Raw genomic sequence first — 21,381 nt, forward strand, 5'->3', positions numbered from 1 at the left:
AGCAGCCCCTCCTGTATCCCCAGCACAACCTCCTGCTTCGGCACCCATTGTGCTTCCTGGACCGTTCCCTTTGGCCCCTCCGGAACACTTCTATGGTGATCCTAAGACATATCGGACCTTTATAATCCAATGCCGTCTGCATTTTCTTTGTCGACCGCTGGCATTTCCTGACGCTGTTACCAAAGCAGCGTTTCTTCTTTCACATCTGGGAGGAACAGCAGCGGCTTGGGCTAACCCATTACTCGAAGCCAATCATCCAGCCCTGTACGATTTTGATGTCCTTATTCAGTCTATGAATAGCGTATTTGATATGCGTTACAAGGCACAAACCTCGGATCTCGAATTCCTTGCTATCAGTCAAGGCAAATCAGACCTTCTGTCTTACCTTGCCCGCTTTAACCAATTAGCATCGGAAACCACCTGGCCCGAACAGAAGAAGGCAGCCGTCTTCTATAAGGGTCTTTCAGATGAGTTAAAGGACGCTTTATCAGTAGTACCGGCTTTACCATCCGGCTTCCCGGAATTGTTGGACTTGGTCCTACAGGTTGACGCTCGGCTGCAGCAAAGACGTGGCGAACGGCGTATTCCTGACCTTCGTCTCTCAGTCAAGTCAGAAACGATTTCACCTACTTCCTCAGGAGAAGCCGAGCCGATGCAAATAGGGGCAATCAGAGGTCCTTTAACCAAAGCCGAACGAGAACGGCGTATGGTTAACAACCTATGTTTCTATTGTGGTCAATCTGGCCATTTCATTCGTACTTGTCCTAAGAGACCTGTCAAGACAGCGGGAAACGCCAGGACTCATCCTTAAACCGAGCCCTAAGGATGAGTCACGAAATGGATGGCTCGGACCAATGTCCTTCCTCCTCACACATCTATCTTGCCATGTGTTTTGTCATCCCTGGTGTTGAGCCCTTCACTAGTCCAGTTATGATCGATTCAGGGGCTAGCGGAAACTATATGGATATACAATTAGCTCAACACCATGGCTTACCAGTGGTTCCTAAAATTAGACCTGAGGAAGTACAGGCCCTAGACGGTTCTCGTCTGGTGTCCGGATGGATAACGGAACAGACAGTCCCACTTCACATGTCTACCTCAGAAGGCCACATTGAGCAAATAGTTTTCGACCTTATTTCAGCCCCTCAGTTTGGGATCATTCTTGGTCTTTCCTGGCTCCGGACTCATAACCCTATAATTGATTGGGTCAAACAAACAGTGCATTTTTCTTCTGCGTTCTGTACCCAACATTGCTCTCAAAACCCTGATGTGACGTCTTTGTCTCCTTGCTTGGCTTTGGTGACTAATGTCTCCTCTGTTAATGCCACGCTGAGGGACCCAACCCCCGAACTACCCGCAGTATACAAAGACTTTTCTGATGTGTTCGACAAAGGGCTATCAGGAAAACTCCCTCCACATCGTTGTTATGATTGCCCCATTGATTTGGTACCTGGGGCAGTGGTACCTCACGGTCGTGTTTACTCCCTGACCATGAACGAAGAGAAGCACCTAAAAAGAGTATGTGGTTAAGGCATTACGTCTGGGACACATTCGACCTTCCCGGTCCCCTGCTGCCTCTCCCATCTTTTTCGTACCGAAAAAGGAGGGGGACCTGCGCCCTTGCGTGGATTATAGAGCCCTGAACAAGATAACAGTCAAGAACCAGTACCCGTTGCCCCTCATAATGGAACTGCTGGACAAGATGACATCCTCTACTATTTTCACCAAGTTAGATCTCAGAGGGGCATATAATTTGGCGAGGATGCGAAGCGGGGACAAATGGAAAACCGCTTTCAAAACTAAGTTTGGGCTATACGAATATTGCGTCATGCCATTCGGGCTTTGTAACGCTCCAGCCACGTTCCAACACTTTGTTAATGATATTTTTGGAAATATGCTAGATTGCTATGTGGTGATCTATTTGGACGATATTTTGATCTTCTCAGATTCACTCACTCAACATATCCAACATGTTCGGTCTGTACTACAGCGTTTGCGTGCACACTCCCTCTATGCCAAATTGGAAAAATGTGTGTTCCATACATCGTCAGTCGAGTTCTTGGGGTTTCAGATATCTGCGAAAGGGGTGCTCATGTGTACTTCTAAGGTTAAAGCAGTAATGGACTGGCCGGTCCCAGATTCTGTAAAGGCACTCCAATCCTTTCTGGGTTTTTCGAACTTTTATAGGCGCTTTATTGCCTCATTTTTTGAGATAGTAGCGCCCTTGACCCGTCTCACCAGCCCGAAGGTTCCATTCCTTTGGGATTGCGAAGCTCAGTCGGCCTTTGAGACATTAAAGGAGGCTTTTACTACTGCTCCCGTTCTGCAGCACCCAAACCCTTCCCTTCCGTTTATAGTGGAAGCTGACGCCTCCGCTATTGCGGTAGGGGCCATTCTGTCGCAGATCTGCCCCGCTACACAGCAACTGCATCCAGTGGCCTATTTCTCCCGAAAACTATCTCCGGCTGAACGCAATTACACTGTTATGGAGAGGGAACTCCTAGCAATTCGGGCAGCTTTTAAGGAGTAGAGACACTACCTTCTGGGTGCCCGACATCCAGTAACTGTGTACACCGACCATCGGAATCTCCATGCTCTTTCACATGCAAAATGTACCAATGCTCGACAAATACGTTGGCACTTATTCTTCACGCTATTTGACTTCACAGTTACTTACCGCCCTGGACCTTTACATGGAAAGGCAGATGCCTTGTCCCGTGTCAGTGCCGATTTTGACACCCGGGAATCAGTTACCTCTATACTGCCTTCAGGTTCTGTTGTTTGTGTTTGTTCGGTCTCCCCCTCACTCCTTGATCGAGTTCGGCAGTGCCCAGATTGTCACGTGTCTTCCTTATGTTCGTGGTCTTTTATACCTACCTGATAACCAAACCAGACGGAAGGCTTTGGAATGGGCACATGATACCCCGTTAGCTGCGCACCCAGGTCAGCTTAAAACCTATGATCTGTTACATCGATGGTGCTGGTGGCCGGGTATGAAGAAGGACACCACATCATACGTATCTGAGTGTGCGGTGTGTGTACAATGTAAGAGGCAACCAGGGAGACCCTTCGGTCTATTAATGAACATGCCTCTTCCATCACATCCCTGGCATACGGTTTCACTCGACTTTGTGGTGGAACTGCCCTTGATTAGGAGGATGTCAACGGTACTTGTAGTGGTGGACGTTTTCACAAAAATGGCATGATTTATACCATGTTCAGGTATATATTTTTTTGATCATGTGGTGCGCTTCTTCGGCCTACCTACAATCATGATTTCTGATCGGGGTACTCAGTTTACTTCGCGGTTTTGGAAAGCCCTCACCCATTCTTTGGGTATTGATGCACGGCTTTCCTCATCCTATCATCCTCAAACGGACGGACAAACCGAACGCACTAATGGCACCATGGAACAATATCTTCGTTGCCTGTGCTTGCAACATCAGACCAACTGGTTGTCCGTTCTGGGAACCGCAGAGTTTGCTTATAACAACTCTCGACATACTTCAACAGGATGTTCCCCATTTTACACTTTCTATGGTTTACACCCAAGGGTCCTTCCACCTGTTCTGCCTTCTTTGGACCAAATCCCTGCTGCAAAAACCACGAGAGACACTCTGGTTGCTATACGTGATTCAGTTGTGTCTCATCTACAGGCTGCACAGTTCAGGGCAAAGGCGCAAGCGGACAAACATCGTTCACCTGCCCCCTCCTATGCACTGGGTGATCGTGCCTGGCTGGCAACTAAACATCTCAATATTCGGGGTAAACGGAAGCTTGTGCCTCGCTATGTAGGCCCATACAAGGTACTTTCTTGTCTCAATCCTGTTAATGTCCGTTTGGACATACCGTCTCATTGGCCGATTCACCCTGTTTTCCACGTATCCTTGCTCTGTCCTTTTGTACCTGGCACTCGGCTTTCTGTTGCCCCTGCTCCAATCATCGTACAGGGTGAAGATGAATATGAAGTACGTGCTATACTGGACACCCGTCTGCGTCGCGGAATGCGTTTCTACCTGATTGATTGGAAGGGTTACGGTCCTGAAGATAGGACTTGGGAACCGGTCTCAAATCTGCATGCACCCCGACTCCTGCGGGCTTTTTGGTTGTAAAGATTGCGTGCCCGCAGGGGTGGTCGTCCTTTGCGGGGGAGTACGGTCATGCCCCGCATTCCTGTTTCTGGACGCTCGCGGGCGTTTACTTCCAGGTGGAAACTGCCCTGGCGACTGTTTACAGCTCGTGGAATCCGCTGCACTACAATGTCCAGAGTTCTATCTGCTTGCGGTCACGTGAAACGCCCGCAACGTGCCTCGTGTTCTGGAACAGATTCCAGTACTTAGCATGGAGTGTCCCTGTAACGGGTGCTCCTAAAACTGAGTATACAGTTCGAGTGCTCGACTCTCTGTTATTCTGATTCCTGTGTTATTTCTGACCCGGTTTTGCCTAAAGGACTATTCTGAACGTCTTCTGCTAAGATTTCTGGCTCCTGACCCCCTTGGTTGCTTCCCCCTGGTAAACGAACTCCTGGCTCCCATTTCGGATTTGTCTTCCTCCTGTTCCCGTTTGTTGTGGTATTTTGGACTTTGCTAAAAACCTCCAGTGTAACCCTCTGCCGGATATTGAAAGAAACCTAAACTGAATTTCCATGCACATTTCTTTCTTTCTATTTTGCTGTTACTTTTGCATGGGTTTTCCTGACTCCCTTTACCTTCACATATTACTTAGCACACAAGCAAAACTCTTTACTTCGGACTGATTCACGGCGCTGCCCGCATCATAAGAAGACAACGCTCTACATACTGAAGTGATCAAACGGACGCTCTCCTGTTTCTGGTGGTCACTTCTTGGATTGGCTGTTTTCACTTGGGGACGCTCTGCTGAATTTTCTTGGGGATTATTTTGGACACTATTAGTTGCGCCCTCGTGCCGCTCGGGTTAGGTGGATCATTACACAGACTTCATTCAACTGGGACTTCCTTCCTCCTTCATCAAGTCACCATCTTACTGGACTCTCATATGGTGCGGGACTTCCTGTTTTACTAAGCAGGTAAGAGGGGGTAATTGCGGGTGGGCAAGTACTGTACTTGCGAAACTCTTTGGCTGCTATCTTGAACTATCCTTTTCTTTGTTCCCTTAGCTCTGTTGTCGCTACTCCTGCCTTTCCACTTAAGCCCCTGGCCTGTTAGTTGTAGTGTACTTTCTACAGGCTGCGCTCTTGGGGGGAAAGTCTTTTTTAAACATCGCGTTCAAGATATCCCAGAACCATCTTGGTGATAGTCCAGGACATCCCAGAGTGAAGGGGCTCCCAAAAGTGGATGCTGGTCTTGTATCCTTTATAAGTCTGTATCCTTTTTCCGATTTGCGTAAAGGTTGTGACACCAAGTAATAGGTCTGAAGGCGGGGCACTCCAATTCCACCCTCCCAGATCGACCTCTGGAGCGTAGCCAGAGCTATACGTGCTTGTCCTCTGCCCCATAGGAGCTCCCCGAGGAGGGTCTCCACCCGGCCAAATTCCGCCCCCGAGATCTGCAGCGGGGCGTTTTGAAGGACGTAAAGGAATCGCGGGAGGGCTAACATTTTAAAAAGGGCGGCTCTACCCATGAGGGTCAGGGGGCGAAGCTTCCAGTGTTGTACTTCGTTGGAGAATCGATCCATGATCGGTTTGAGATTGTGCATGGTGTAACTGGTAAGATCTGTTGTTATCCAGATCCCAAGATATCGAAAGCCAGTTTGTTCTATGTGGTATGGACAGTCAGGTGGATCAGGCTGACCCCTACCTTTCAGCGAGAAGAAGACCGATTTCTTCCAATTGATTTTTAGACTGCCAAATTCCCCGTATTGAACAAGCATCCAGGTCACCACGTGGCAGGTTCGGGCAAGATCTCCCAGGTAAATCAGGAGGTCGTCCGCGTATAGGGTTATCCGGTCTTCGTGTCCCTCTGGCCACCTGAATCCTATCCAGGATGTGCTCTGGCGAAGCCATATGGCCAACGGCTCTATCGCGAGAGCGAAGAGAAGGGGGAAAAGGGGGCACCCGTGTCTTGTACCCCTGCCCAGTCGGAAAGAGCGAGAGGTCCACCCATTCACCCTGACCTCCGCCCGGACATTTGTATACAGCAGTTTCACCTATCCCAGGAATCCCTCCCTGAAGCCCATGCGTTCCATGATCACCCAGAGGCTATCCCATCGGACCGAATCAAAGGCCTTCTCAAAATCAATCGCTAGGAGAGCGAGCGGGTCGTCAATGGTGGGAGCCCTCTCTAACGCCAGGTGGAGTCGACGCAGGTTCATACGGGTCGATTTGTGTGGCATGAAGCCACATTGATCCGGGTGTATTAGGGCCTCAGCCACCGGTTGCAACCTGTTGGCTAGGAGTTTGGCAAGGATCTTAGCCTCGCCATTGATTAGCGAGATTGGCCTGTAGGAGGTGCACTGGTCCTGGGGCTTATCAGGTTTAGGGATGACCACAATGGTGGCCATACAGAGGTCTTGCGGGAGGGTGCCCTGTTCCCGTGCTGTCAAAAACATTTTATGGAGGGAAGATGTAATATTGTCCCCCCCTAGCTTCCGCCAAGTTTCAGCTGGGAACCCATTCGGGCCCGGTGTCTTCCCAGTTTGCAATTGCACTAGTGCTTCGGCCACCTCGGTCTCCGAGAGGGCAGAGTCAAGACTCGCCCTTTGCTGTACTGAGAGAGTTGGGAGTGGTATGTCACTAAGGAGAGTTGGGTCCAGCTGCAGGGTCGGGGCCCGGTAGAGTGTTTCATATAATTGGGCGAAGGCCTCGGCTCTCTCGCCGTCCGATGTGCACCTTTCACCCCTTATGGTGACAATCTCACGAACGCACCGTTGTCCCTCATCCCTTTTCTCCAGCCAAGCTCGCATTCTGCCGGCTTTGTCCCCATGTTCATAGATTCTGGCTCGAGAGTCCCAATGGGCTTGTTTAGCATTATCCAATAAGAGGTTTCGGAGCCGCTCAGTGGCTCGTTTAAGGGAGAGCTGGGTCTCTGGGGATGGGTCAAGAATGTGTTCGCTCTCGCGTCGGGCCAGTTTGCCCTCCGCTGTTGCTATGTCTTGGAGTCTCACCCGCCTCCTATTTGCCACCCAGGAGATTATGGCGCCCCGCAGGACTGTCTTATAGGCCTCCCATACTACCACTGGGTCCTGTTCTCCGTTATCATTAAGCTCGAAGTATTCGGTGGAGACTTCCGAAAGGTGTTCAACTAGCTCGGGGAAGCCCAGATAGTAATTGGTCAATCGCCAAGTTCTAGGGGGGGATCCTGTGTGCGAATTTCCACAAGGAGGGGTGAGTGGTCTGAAATGCCCCGGGGAAGGAAGTGAGCCGCTCGTGCCCTATAAAGATCTGTGTGTGGGACAAAGAGATAGTCGATCCTGGAGAGGGAGCCGTGGGCTCCAGAGTGAAAGGAGTACCCCCTGGTGTCCGGGTGTAACTCTCGCCATATATCACCCAAACCCAAAGCAGAAGCAAAGTTATACAGTTTCGTAAGGGTATCTGGGTTGCGGTGTCTAAGGTGAGTACGGTCAGTGGTATTGCACATGACATCATTAAAATCTCCCCCCAGAACCAGCCTATCCGGCTGGTATTTTCCAATGAGGGCCGTCAAGTCTTCCAGCAGCTCTTGTCCCAACCCAGATGGGGAGTATACTGAAGCGAAAGCGACCCTCTCCTCCCAAAGCTTCCCAGAATCAGCACATAGCGGCCCCTAGGGTCCTGTTCCAGGCTCTGAATAGCAAAAGGAATGCGCTTGTGCACAAGAATGAGGGTGCCCCTGGATCCCATTGTATAACCTGCATGGAAGGCCGCCCTGTAATTCGTGCGTTGGAAATGGGCACAGTTTGATCCCGCAAGGTGCGTTTTGGATAGCAGGGCTACGTCGGGAGAGTGTCTGCTAAGTAGTTGCTTAATCAGCCGCCTTTTGATCGCGGAGCACATCCCATTTACGTTCCAGGTGAGTACCTTCAAAGATCTGGAGCGTTCAGTCGGGCTCGACTGGGGTTGTATGGATTCCATCCGATAATCGGGATAAGAGATTGGGCGGGTGATTCACGAGTAGGGTGTCCCCATCAGTGGTGGTGTATTGCGGTGTCTGCCCAGGGTCAATGGTATTGTACTATCTGGACCATCTGTGGCCTCGTCTTCCCATGAACCTCAACAGACCCTGGAGTTGGCGGTAACGCGTTGCTCCCAGGGTAACAAAAGACTCCCTATAACTTTCCCTTCCCACTCCCTCCCCATACTCCACCCCAACACGAAGTACCTGTAGCCCCAACATCGTTGACTCTCAAAAAGAGTGGAGCGTCAACCTTACGAACCCCCATTTAAATTAATACTAAAGAAGTTAGGGGGGGGGGCCCGGTAGTCTTATCCCAGGTGCGATGGAGATACGCCACCGCTAGCCACAATATTAACAACATAAACAACTTACAACTGTTCGTGGCACCACTCGGCCTAGTCTGTGGTATCAGTTCGGTCTCAGACCCGCATGTGGGGTTGATCACCCCCGCGGGGAGCCCGCCAGAATCAGTCCCCGGCTTCCGCCGGTTGGTTCGGTGAGGGTGGTCGATCCGGCTCCGGTGGGTGTCGTGCCGGTGGCCTGGGATTTCGGTCTCTGTTGGCTCGAGGTGCCGACCAGTCTCCCTCGATATGCTGCTCTGCCCAGCACCAGGCCTCCCTTGGGTCGCTGAAGTGGACCGTTGTCCCCTTGTGATAGATTTTCAGCTGCGCCAGGAAGAGGAGGCCGTATTTGACTCCCATCTTTGCAACTGTCTTTTAAGTTTATCAAAGGATTGTCGTGCTTTCTGGACCTCCCGCGTGTAATCCGGGAAAAAGGCTATCTTGGATCCGTTAAAGGTGATCGAGCCTTTGGTTCGTGCAAGGTGCAGCAGCGTGTCTCGATCCCGATAGTTCAGTAGCCTTGCTATCACCGTTCGCGGGGGAGCACCGGGCACTGGCCTACCTGTGGGCATTCGGGTGGCCCTCTCTATAGAAAAGAATTTAGAGAAGGATTGCTGGTCGAACAGGTCCATCAGCCACTGTTCCAGAAAGAGCTCCATGCAGGGGCCTTCGGCTTTCTCGGGAATACCTAAGATCCGAATGTTGTTGCGCCTGGACCTGCCCTCTCCTTCCTCGACTCTCGCCTCCAGAGTTTTGAGTTTGGCGGTGACCTCTTGAAGCTGTTGTTGCACTGCGTGTAGTCCATCCTCCATGTTGGAAATACGCTGCTCCACCTCGCCTGTTCGTGCTGACAATTTCTGCAGGTCGTGTCGGAGGAGGGACACGTCCAGGATGATTCCGTCCATCTTCTGCTCCATCGATGTGCGGGAGTCTGCTATGGCCGCCATAACGTCCCTCAGGGAGAGTCCAGGTGCCAAGTCCTCCTCTACCGACGGCAGCGGTTGGGAGTCGGGGGACTGCGTTGGAGGGATTGTGTGCGTTCTGTTTTGCATGGTGGTCCGTCTAGCTTTGTCCTTCCCCATGTCCGTGGCCGGGCGCTCACTGCTGTATGCGGGTCCACGGGGCCACGCTGTAACTCCCGGCCCCTGCCGGTCCTCCGGAGCTCCGTCCCTGACTCCGACTTGCAACCACCTCAGAGTGCGTGGAAGGCCCGGTCCCCGCTCAAAGCGCGCCCAGTGCTCCGGCGGCCATCTTGGTTCGTCGTTGGGCCTCTCTGACGTCTCCTTCCCAGGCTCCTACCTCTGCAGCCCTGGCGCGTTTCAGGCTGGAATTCGCCCCAGACGTGCCATGGGGTATCACGCACCGGCGATCATATTTTAGGGGTCACCAGATGGTTTTAAGTAGTCGTTTGTAACAGGATGTTAGGCCGCGGCGGCGGGAGCTCCAGAGGCGCACGTCTACCACATCGCGCAGTTGGCCACGCCCCCGTGAACAGAGCATACTTAATTGATAACGACTGAAGTTTCTTTTTAACTGAGTCGAACGACTGGCGGGCCTTTTGGACTTCCTTGGTGTAATCAGGGTAAAACCCAACTCTGTAGCCGTTGTATGTGATTGGGCCGGAGGCCCGTGCCATTTGTAGGATAGTGTCACGGTCTCGATAATTCAGCAGGCGTGCAATTATCGTTCTAGGCGGGGCACCAGGAGTAGGTCTTCCAATGGGCACCCTGTGTGCTCTTTCAATGGAAAAGAACCTGGATAGTTTTTTTGGAGCGAAGACATGAGCCAACCAGTCTTCCAGGAAAGGTTTGGCGGTGGGTCCTTCTTCCTTCTCCGGTATCCCTAGAATCCTGAGGTTATTGCGTCGCGCCCTCCCTTCACTGTCCTCAGCGTGGTATTCAAGCTGGGTAGCTTTTTGGGTGATTGCGGCTAATTGCTGTTCTAGTCGGCGGACCGTGTCTTCTGTGTCTGATACTCTTTGTTCTGCTTCACCGACTCTAGCCGACAGGTTGCATAGATCTTGGCGAATGAGGAACTCCTCTGTGGATAGGCCTCCAATTTTGAGTTCCAGAGATGTTCTTGAGTCCCCATTCGCTTTCATGAGGTCAGTCAGATAGGAGGGTCGTGGGGCTCCTCTCTGGCACCTTCTTCTTCTGGGGTATGAGGCTCCCGGCGGGGGGAGGGTGGGCCAAACCGTGTAAAGGTCCATTTTACTTTGGAGGGTTTGTCTTTTGACCTTTTCTTTTCCCATATTGCTGTCAGTGCACCCAGTGTGGCGTAAGGTCTGGGTATTTCGAGTTGCCGCCCCAAGGAGGGTTGGTTTTGGAGTTAGGGGGACATTACATGGCCCAAATTTCTATGCCGCCAGCCGATAAGGGGAGTCCACGGTTGTGTCTGCCTACAGGCGGTGTTCAGAGCTGTAGAGTGTGCCCCTCCTGGGTATGGATCCCTCCTCCGAGGCTGCCCGTCTCGTTGGGGCGGTGCCTAGTGTATTGGGGGGGTATTCGACCCTTTAGTGATGTTTCCCCACTGGAGCTGCTCGTCCGCCAGTTCTCGCAGCCTCCAGCCTGCGGCGCAGTGAGGGCGCCCGCTGTGGTCGCAGGGTGTGTATATTGGTTGGGAGGAGGAGTGCCCCCAGTCACTTCCCCCTCACCGCACCCTGAATGTGTGTAGTCTCTATGTGGGGGGGTGGGTCTCCCCCGCTGGCGCAGGGTGACACCCCTGCTACTCTCCCAAGTGTGGCACTGTCCGGTGCTTCAGCTATATTCAAGAGGGGCGAGCCAGATGTCCCTAGCAAGTCTCATAGGCCCTGGTGTTGGTGTGGTCGTGGGTGGGGGGGGTAGAGGAGGTGGTCCCCACCTCCCCTGCACGTACCTTGTCGGCGCCGGGCTCCAATCAGGTTTATAAAAAAAAACACTAACTACAGCAAACATCTTGATAAGCACCCTGGAAAGCAAGGTACTGGAAGGAGGCCCGAGATTGTTTGTTGCATTTATTGACTTAACACAAGCTTTTGACCTGGTCGACAAGCCTCGACTCTGGACCAAACTTTCGTCATGGAAGTGCCCTAAGGAAATCCTTCAACCTATAAAATCGCTATATAACGGCACAACCATGAGAGTGCACCTTAGCCAACAGGGCGATCTCTCTGAAGAAATTCTTACCCTAAGAGGCGTTAAACAAGGATGCCCACTAGCACCAGCCTTCTTCGTGGCCTATCTAGGTTACCACAAGTACACAGAAGACTTTGTTACATCGTTCCCGCCTAAATTGGCCGACACGAAAATCAGTCGACTATTGTATGCGACAACTTCATCGTATTCGACCACACGCCCATCGGCCCTCCAGAGACAACTAACAGTTTACAACAATACATAACAGAAAACAATCTCGAAATTAACAAGGAAAAAACTAAAGTGATGGTACTTGAAAAATCATCTAAGAAAAGAGAAAATCTTTGGTGGTGTCTCCAGAATTGTGAGATAGAAAAAGTCAAAGACTTTAAATACCTCGGAGTTAATCTAGACAGCTCAAAACAAGAAACCACTATACAATGTGTACTCCAAGGAAAGATAAGAAAACTGGCTAACCAAAGCAAAGAGATTTGACGCAAAATTTGTCCGGTTCTCCACCATCCCGGTGCAAGATTTTTGTAAAATGAAAGTGGTGCCAACTATCACTTACGGGGCAGAGGCTATGCCATCAATTCCCAAAATAACATGGCCGAATCAGGAAGCATATTTTTGGAAGACAGTCTTAAGCCTTCCCAAATCTACCCCGGTGACATCTATCTGTCACGAGCTAAGTCTTCTTTCACTGCAAGGTACACTCAATTTCAACTCCTTGCTGTTGTTCAGGAAATGTCTGATACCAAACAATCAGCCAACATACAGACTGATAGGAAGAGAAATGCTGGGAGCAAACTGTAAAATGCTCAAATCCTGGAGGCAAGATAACAAAGCCTTGTTGAAATCTATCATGTGTGAAGAGGATGACCTGATTAAGAACCCGGTCAAAGTACTAAAGCAGCTTAAAGAACTGGATTGGACCCTCACCTTAGAGGTAGCTGCATCTAACAAACACACGGCCCATCTTTCGCCCAACACAAAAAAGCTAAATGAACTACAAGGTTTCATTGCGAAGTTTCCCAGCAGACGGGCACGAAACCTCATTTTGAGAGCCAGACTGAACTTGCTGGAAACTAACGAAATCTTGGCAATAAGAGGCCTCTCTCCCACTAGTGACTGCCGGCTATGTAACAAAGAAAATGAAATGGAGACCATTCGCCACCTGCTCCTTTCTTGTCCAGGTACCTGTTTGATAAGAAGTCAGTACTTGAACCATTTCCCACCAATCCTCTTTTGGTGGATGAAGAGTCATGGTGGTCTAGGATGATAGGCGGCGACAGAGCTTCCTGGCAACGGCACAATACAAAATCCACCAGAGACTAATTAGCCCTGATTGAACTTGGACCAGTCTTTTTGTGACGACTTCAGTTTCTTTTCTTATTCTACTTTTTCTACTTCCGCTTCCACTCAACCCTCCCTTCTTCACTGCATCTGGTTTTTCGTTTTCTTCTTCTCTTTTGTAAAAAACTTTTTGATTAACACAAATAAATAAAAAATAAAAATAATAATAATGGAAATACACATGAATTCGGAACCTTGCGGGTGGCCACAATAGGTGACTTATTGAAAGATACGACTTTCATATCATTTTTTAGAGTTGGCGGGCACCACAGGCATCCATACAGGTCAATATTTGCTACACTGTACTATCAAGAGAGAGATCGTGTGATGATGGCCCACATATAGGGGTTGATGACTATAATATGAATTTGTGATGGCAATTAACATTGCTTGGTCAGTGCCGTGTAATGTGGTTACTTGTATACTGGATAAAACTAATAAAACACATTTTTTTTAAAATGAAGGGTCATATCTCATCCCCGTTTACCCCTGTTTAGGCCCTCGACGCCAGTCACCATCATAAACTTCTTGCCATATCTTACCGGTTATCTATCCATTGAACCCACTCCCTTCCCTAGTCTGCCATGTTTTCTTTGTCCCCTCTTGCTGTTACTATGATTTGTGTTTCATTCGCTATGTTCTTTTCTATCCCCATTCATCACACTTTGCGCATTTCCCCTAAGCATCCCATCCTCCACCATTCTAGCACCCTCTCAAATCTTACCTACCCTCCCATCATGCTCCACTTCTCATGTCATCTCAGGTGGCCTCTGGAATGCTTGATCTATTTGTAATAAAACCCATTCTATTCTCAACCTATGTTGCCATCTAAATCTACACTTTGAGTCTAACAGAAACCTGGCTTACTTCCTGTAACTTCTATTCCTGCTCTCCTCCTCCCAGATTAGATTCAACCACACCCCTCAATCAGTTGGACAGGGAGGTGGCACAGCAATACTTTTTCATTTTTCTTGGCACAAATCTCCTACTCCTTTAAATCCCTCAGTATTTTCCTTTTTTGAAGATCACATTGCTGTTTTCTCTAAACCATATCCCCTAACCTTTCTTACTACCCACTGCCCACTGTCCTGCAGGCACTACATCTTCCTTCTATGATCCTGATGCTCTCCTCACTTCTCATCTTTTATCCTCAACCTTTTATGAGCTACAGGACTTTAATCTTCATATTACCCTTACCCACATGTCCTCAATTCTTTTGCCCCTTCTTAACTGTTTCTCTCACTCCTTTTCCTACCCATCCTCTCATGACTCTTGATCGTCTTTGGATTCAATATCCTCCTCTTTCTCGAGTATACCGTCTCGTTACCTCATTTATTCTCCTGATCACTTCCTTCTCTCTTTCTGCTTGCCCCCTTGTCCCGTTCACATTCACTCCTCTATTTTTTTCCAACGGGATCTTTGCTCCTTTTCTCCAGTCACCTTTGCTTCCTCTCGCCACTCTAATATTCAGTCTCACACACGTTTTTCCACTTTCTCTCCTGATTAAGCATCTGCTTTTCTTCACAACCCTCTTACTGTCACCCTTGATTCGGCACATCCTCTGTGCCGCTTTGTTCCTGCTTGAAAACCTCCCCGAACCTAGCTTTCCCCTTCTCTCTGCTCTATTCATACTTCCCTGAGCCATGCTGAATGCAGCTGGAAGAAAACACAGAACCTTTCTGACCTTGCTGCTCTATCAGCACGTCCTACGGTTCTTCTTGTAACACCCATGGAGCGCTCCACCTTGCACCGGCTACTTTCCCTCCGTGTTAGGAACTGTAGTTTGCGGCGAGCTGCGCCTTTCTGGCAATGGTGGCGGTTGCTAGGGAAGCAAAGATTGTTGCCACGGGTTGGTATGCGTGGTCAGCTGACATCCACGGTGCCAGCAGGACGCTTGACACGCCCCATTGACTCGCGTACCAGAGCCCATAAAGCCCTTTGCAGTGTTGGTTTCGGCGCTTCTGATTAGCGTTGTTATTTCGAACCACTCACTGCCTAACTCTTACCTGTACCGACCTTGCTATCCATTCCCGACTATTCTTCTGTTTATCCCTGTACATTGGTTTGATCTGCTGGTTACCGACCCAGACCCTCCCAGACCCTGCCTACTCCAATCCGAAACTCCTCGCAACTGTGGTTCCCTGTCTCCCTCGCCCAGCACGAATCCCGACTTCAGGCTGCGCGGACGGGATACTGATTGTCTCGGAACTCGAATCTCGAGTGCTGCTGAAAACGAGACCTTATCTCAAAGCGGCGTGTACCATTCATCACGCGACTCAAGAACCCAGCGCTGTCCAAAACAGGCTTCATCTGCAATCTCCCGCAGGACATTGGCCAGTGAAGAAAGATTGCAGTTCCTCCACCGGTAAGGCAGCATCGTCTTTTCTCCTTATTGGGTTTGTTTGCTTCTTAGTAGTGCCTTCTATATCCTCAAACATCATAAGACTATCTACCTCCTACTAACAGGATTTATTGAAAACATCACTGCAACTAAAGGGACCTCGTAGTGCAAAAACTGAACGCTCTGCTGTGAATTGCACCAACCCGGCACTAGTTTCGGCCCTTGTTCCGTTCGGGGAGTTCCCTCTACTAACATCCTCTTTTTGTTATTTTATCCTACCGTTGTTAGGAGTCGAATTTGCAGAGGGTAAGCCTCGAATATACTTTTACTGTTCTGCCCATTTGTCTCTTCTCTGGCCTTAGCTCATAACTCTCCCTCTCCTCCTAGGTACTACCAACCCAAAGTCACCTGTCTTACAGGTATTTGATCTTAGATATAGACCTGGAATTTATCTACTCATTATCCACTCCGTTCTAACCTTTTTGTTCTTCCTTTACAGCCTGGTGAAAGCGGTGTGGGTAACCCCGCTCTTTTGGGTAATTTACCGTCGTGGCTGTTATCATCAAACAGCAGAAAGGTCCATTACCAGAAAGAGCTCCCTCAGTGAGAGGGGGTCCGGTCTGGTATTCCCCTTTGGGAATTACACCAGCAGTGACTGAAATATTTGGACCCAAAGTGACGCTCTATCTGATCCTGAGCCAACGCCCCGGCTAGTCTGCACGGTGGTGAGTCTAACACTTCTTCACTTGCTGCTAAAAACGTTACTTTTCTTCTCTATGGTCCTCTCTTTCTCACCACCCTTGCTGCCTTTTTCAGGTCATAAATCGCATCCTCTCCACGTTCTAAGTTCTTGTTTCTTCTCTAGGTGCATCTTCCTCCCCTTCCTCTCACCTTTCCCCCACCCTCTCATTTACCTATGCATCCTCATCACTCCTCTTTTTCTCCCCTCTGCGATTCTGATACAGCTTCTATTCTTGCTTGTGTCACCATACAGCTTCCCCTTTGACCCACATCTGTGTCTACTCTAATCTTTCCCGCTCTCATTCCTTACTTAACCATACTTCTAGGTATACTGCAACCTTTCTGACATTATTTAAATATGCTATCGTCATTCCAATTCTCCAAAAACCCTTGCTCGATACATCACAGTTTTGCCCCAGTTCGCTGCTTCCATTTCTTTTTAACCTCTTTCAAAGAAGCGTTATGTTATGTTTGGTTATTGCAACTTAAAAAGCGCACGGTCGCCCATAGGCATCATGGCGCTTGAGAGGAAGACTGCTAGGTAGAGGAGAAACTAGTGCCGGAGCCTTGGACTAGAATAGATTAGTTTTCAAAACTCTTCTGAAGCTCCAATGGTTAGAAGTGGCTTTAAGTAGCGGAGGGAGATTGTTCCAAAGTTTGGCCGCGGCAATGAAGAAGGCTCTGCTGTCAAGTCTTTCCCGGTTGAGTCTTGGAAAGATGAGTAGATTGTTGTTGGCGGAGCGGAGATCCCGAACCGGCGTGTATCGGGAAAACTTAGACTGTAGAAATTCAGCTCCCTGGCCGTGGATTGCCCGATGGACGATATACAGCGACTTAAAGTGAATTCGGTGAGCCACCGGAAGACAGTAAAGTTGGCGAAGCACTGGCGAAATGTGGGCACCATAGGGAGAGCCAGTGGCTAACCTCGCTGCGAGGTTCTGCATGCGCTGGAGTCGGTGTATAAGACTGATCGGTTGTGACAAATACATAGAGTTGCAATAGTCCAACCGTGAGAGGACTAGCGCAGCCACCACAGGAGGGTGGATAGCTTCCGGGATCATAGGGTGGACCCTCTTCTGATGGTGGGCGGACTGGCAGACGGCCATAACCTGGTAAGACATAGACAAGGAGGCAGAGAGAATAACCCAGTCTACTCTCAAATGTCCTTGTTCCTCAATTGTCATGCTCTATTGCCGTTGACCCAATCTGGTCATTTCATGGAATCTGCTCTTCTTTGTTACTTACTCCTTTTTTAACTCTCGGAACAATCAATCAGCATTTATACTTATTCTACTTGACCTTTGCGCTGCATTTGACATTGTTGATCACCCCACACTACTCTCCACCCTCACTTCCCTTGTTTTTTCTGACCCTACTGCTCATTAGTTCCGTTCCTAACTCTCAGAGCTTTCATACATGGTTTCTTGGGCTGGCCAAACCTCTTCCCCTTGTCCTCTTCTCTGTGGTGTTCCGCAATGTTGTGCCTGGCCCATTGCTTTTCTCCAGCTACACCATTCCCCTTTTATCACTCATCAAGTCCTGTAATCTATCATCTCACTTCTACGTGGAGATCGAACATTTTCTTCTCATCCTCTCCTTTCTCTGACTCGCTCCATTCCACAAACTCTGACGGCCTTTCTACTGTATTGCCTGGATGTCCTCACGCTTCCTAGGTCTTACCGCTCTCAAACTGAAGTACTTTACTTTCCTTCCTACTGTCCTTTGCTCTTTTGCCCCCTGGATTCTACTTTCCCACTTTGCTCCTCCCTTTCTTATCTTCAGCTCGTAATCTTGGCGTACTCTTCGACTCTTCAATCTCCTTTTCTTCTCGCATTTCTTCTATAGCTTGTACTTGCCGCTTCCATATATATAATATTCGCTGTATTCGTCCATTCCTATCCTTCCACTCTACTAAACTTTGAATAAACTATTTATTCCTTGCCTCGACTATTGCTCCGTTCCTCTCATCTCACCCCCCTCCACTCAGTCTACAACTCTGCTATATGCCTTCTTTTCTCTCTGCCTGCACGCTCTTATATTTCTTCATCTCTCGTGAGCATCTCTCTTCTTCAATTTGACTACCGGCTCCATTTCCTTTTGCATGTTTTCAAGTGCTATCCTAGCCCATCCTTACCTTGCTGTTCTAATCGCATCCTACACTTCACCTTGGCCGTGTCAGTCGCACCATCTCTACCTCCTAACCTCTCCTAAGCATCCCTGTGCCCCTCTCATTTCCATTCCTTCCTGCCCCTAAAGTATGGAATTCCCTGCCCGTCGATATACGCTCTTCTTCCCTACACATCTTTCGTTCTCATCTAAAAGCTCATCTTCTCTTTCTTTTGTTGTCACTAATTATTTGATCTCAGTTTTGTTTCATTAAACTTTGCATTGTTTTTGTACCATATTATGTAGATTGTAGGAGCAGCGCTTTAGCGAAAACACTTTTTAAATCCTACTAAAATACAAATACATTTCACAAGGGTTTGCAGATTTCAACTAACCAATTGTTTCTGAATTCAAGAAAAATGTATGTTTTGGTTGGATCTCCCATCAATTGAATTTTCAAAAAGAACATTGTTAAGCAACACAAAAGGGGTTTAATATTCATGTGTGTCACTCAGATAGGTAGTCTAGTACACTGTCCTTTAAAGGGGCTAAAAGATAGGAAGATGCCTGATCAATCGTGAATAGTTCTGAGAGGCCCTTGCTGTTCAGGATAACTATTCTGCAAAGCTGGACATTTTGGTTACCAGCTTGGCCTTCAAGACAAAATTACCATTATCGCTCAAACGTGGGTAACCAAGAGAGAAATCAACAAACAGGAGCAGCACCTTCAGGTTAGCCCAAAATGACATCTCCAAGACAAATTACAAATCGCAACTAACAGCACTTCCTAGGAGTGGTCACATGATAGTTCTTGTATGAAGCCAAAGAAGCCTAAGAAGAAGAAATTAAGACGGGAACCCACACTTTTTCTGAACAGACTCCCTCACTGAACATTTTACCATGGGCCCTACAAAAGTCAATGGGAGAGAAGGCAATCAAACCCTGTTGCCCTTACAAGCACTAACTGTATTAGTGAGAATCATTGTTATTCTAAAGGGAAGCAGAGTTGCACCCTAGAAAAGCACTTCAAGGTAAGTGATAATAAAATATCAGCAGCACCAATACAATAGCGCATGTGCACAATCAACTACCGGAGTAGGAACATGGAAAGTAACCAAAACAGTACACCAACCACCTGGCTCATCACACCATGGTTTGCAAAAAAATAAGCATGTCAATGTATCTGAATGTCATGCTCTCACCTTTTCATAACTCCTAAGACGCATAACATATCTATGCAGCTGTTCCGTTTGTCAGCTTGTAGGGCTTGGATAATACCTTTAAAAACACAAGGAGACAAAAGAACAGAAAACGCGTGATTTATAAGAGGGTGTTGATATTTAAACCAGGGAAAGCATCAATTAAATATGTGTTGTAGGTTATGCAAGGGTTATTTATATTTATCAGTTTTTTGAGTGAATTATGCAAACATAGCAAATGCATTAAACAGGCATTCTTTTTGTAATTGCATTAAAAAGATGGAAAACTGCCATTATTTTTTAATTTAAGCCATTTACTTTAAGAATAAATATTACATATGTAAGGTGAAACGCATACCACATATGCAGAAAACACAAAACCATGTGTGCAAATATACACACATAGGGGGTCATTACAAGGTGGGCGGTAAGAGATACCGGGCACGGGTAAGGAGACCGGTGCCGGTAATCCCTTACTGCCCTACTACAAGGTCCCTTAGCGGGCCCTGCCAGTAACGGCAGCTCTGACCTGCCATCATGGACGGGACCCGCTAAGGGACCAGGGCGCAAATAACTGGCTTGACATGCGCGAGTCTGTTATTTGCGCCCTCCACATTCCCATTGAGCCCTATGGGGGCTCAAATGGGAATGGGGAATGGCATTTTTAATGGGGTCTTACCGGTCCCGCAAAAGGTCGGACTACACCGATAAGTCCCCATTGAACTAGACCGGTGCCGGACCTGTTATTGGTGGCAGTCATGGTGCAAATAGCGCCATGACTACCACCAATCTCGGAATGAGGCCCATAGAAGCAAGGAAATATGAAACTGGAAATTCCAATAGGAGACAGCTTATAATGAACCAGCCATAGAACAGATCCTGAAGAGGAAAGTGGATTAGTGTGATAAAGATGATAATTAAATAGATACATGGAATATGCTAAATCAAGTTTTACTTTAAATAGTCACTGTTCCTATTTAACTAAATTTTGTAGTACCAAGCTCAAACATTTTATACTGCAATTAAGGTTGGGTATTTTGCCGACAATGGAACATGTGGGGACTTGGGGTAAAATCCCTAGAGAGGATCAGCTATGCAGATTATGCAAGCGAATTGTTGAAACTAGGCGACATCAACTCACATTATGTCCGGCACTAGACATTTATTACAAGAAGGGTTATAGTGGTTTTGTCTCCTCGATAGATGCAATTGCGCAGGACCAATTCCAGGGAACCCTATATGGGGTACAGTCTGTCGGAATAACGGCTGCAGCAATTAAGATTTGGAAGGAAATATTAACACTGCTTGAGATTAAAAGAAACACAACTGACAACAAATTATAACTTATCATGTAAAATATAAATAACACCGAAAATTGTACAGATGGCAACATGAGTTTAAGATCTAGAATTTATTTTAAATGATAAATTATGTAAAGCATTTATTGAATTGTAATAATTGTAATTTTTATGTTCAAATGTTTGTGTATAAGTACTCGTACTAGAGTTTATTTTTTACGTACTGTATCTGGTTCTATGTGCTTAAAGCTTGTCCAATAGCAAAATTCACAATACAGAAAAAAAAATTAAAGAAAACTACCAGTACAATAGAGAGAACCAATCAGAAATGAGACTGTACTTCTTCAGTCGTCCTATTGGCTTTAGAAAACGCATGCCGCTCAATTGAGCAAATAGCAATTCACTTTAACTTTTGGTGATAGTCCCAACACTCCAAATCCAGTCCCAGAGCACGTTCAGTTCCTTTTAAAAGATTTTATTCAGATGTTCCCATTGTGACAACAACTACATCTTTTGTAACTAGATAGCCCTTAAATATCGCTTTCTGCAAACCCTGTTTAATAGATCCCCTGTCTGAGTTACAATTCAACATCGGTTATTATTCAGAAACTCTGCTTTTCACATCTGCAGTGTTGCTCCTTTTGCATGCATTTTTTTGTGGATGATGAATTATCTTGAATAGCGAAATTCATATTGTGTATCAAAGACAGTCAAACCTCTTCTGTGTTGTGTAAATCTAGCTTCACCTAGTAGAACATGTGATTGTTGATTGAATGGACGCTGCCATTCATCTTATAAGGAATGCCACCTTGGC

At 47.8% G+C, this 21,381-nt stretch overlaps 1 protein-coding gene across 6 annotated transcripts in view; it reads right to left on the reverse strand.

Moving 5' to 3' along the window:
* TCAIM (T cell activation inhibitor, mitochondrial) overlaps positions 1 to 21,381 on the reverse strand; it is a 722,456-nt gene that overhangs the window by 654,685 nt on the left and 46,390 nt on the right. For all 6 annotated transcript variants that reach the window (XM_069648822.1, XM_069648827.1, XM_069648823.1 and 3 more), the window contains exon 2: positions 19,273 to 19,348. In XM_069648822.1, the coding sequence (XP_069504923.1) occupies positions 19,273 to 19,301 (29 nt within the window). In that variant the 5' untranslated portion in view covers positions 19,302 to 19,348. The remainder of the gene's footprint in view (positions 1 to 19,272; positions 19,349 to 21,381) is intronic.

The sequence above is a fragment of the Ambystoma mexicanum genome, chromosome 2q (assembly GCF_040938575.1).
Source record: "Ambystoma mexicanum isolate Mex_15411 chromosome 2q, UKY_AmexF1_1, whole genome shotgun sequence".
Lineage (NCBI taxonomy): Eukaryota > Metazoa > Chordata > Amphibia > Caudata > Ambystomatidae > Ambystoma > Ambystoma mexicanum.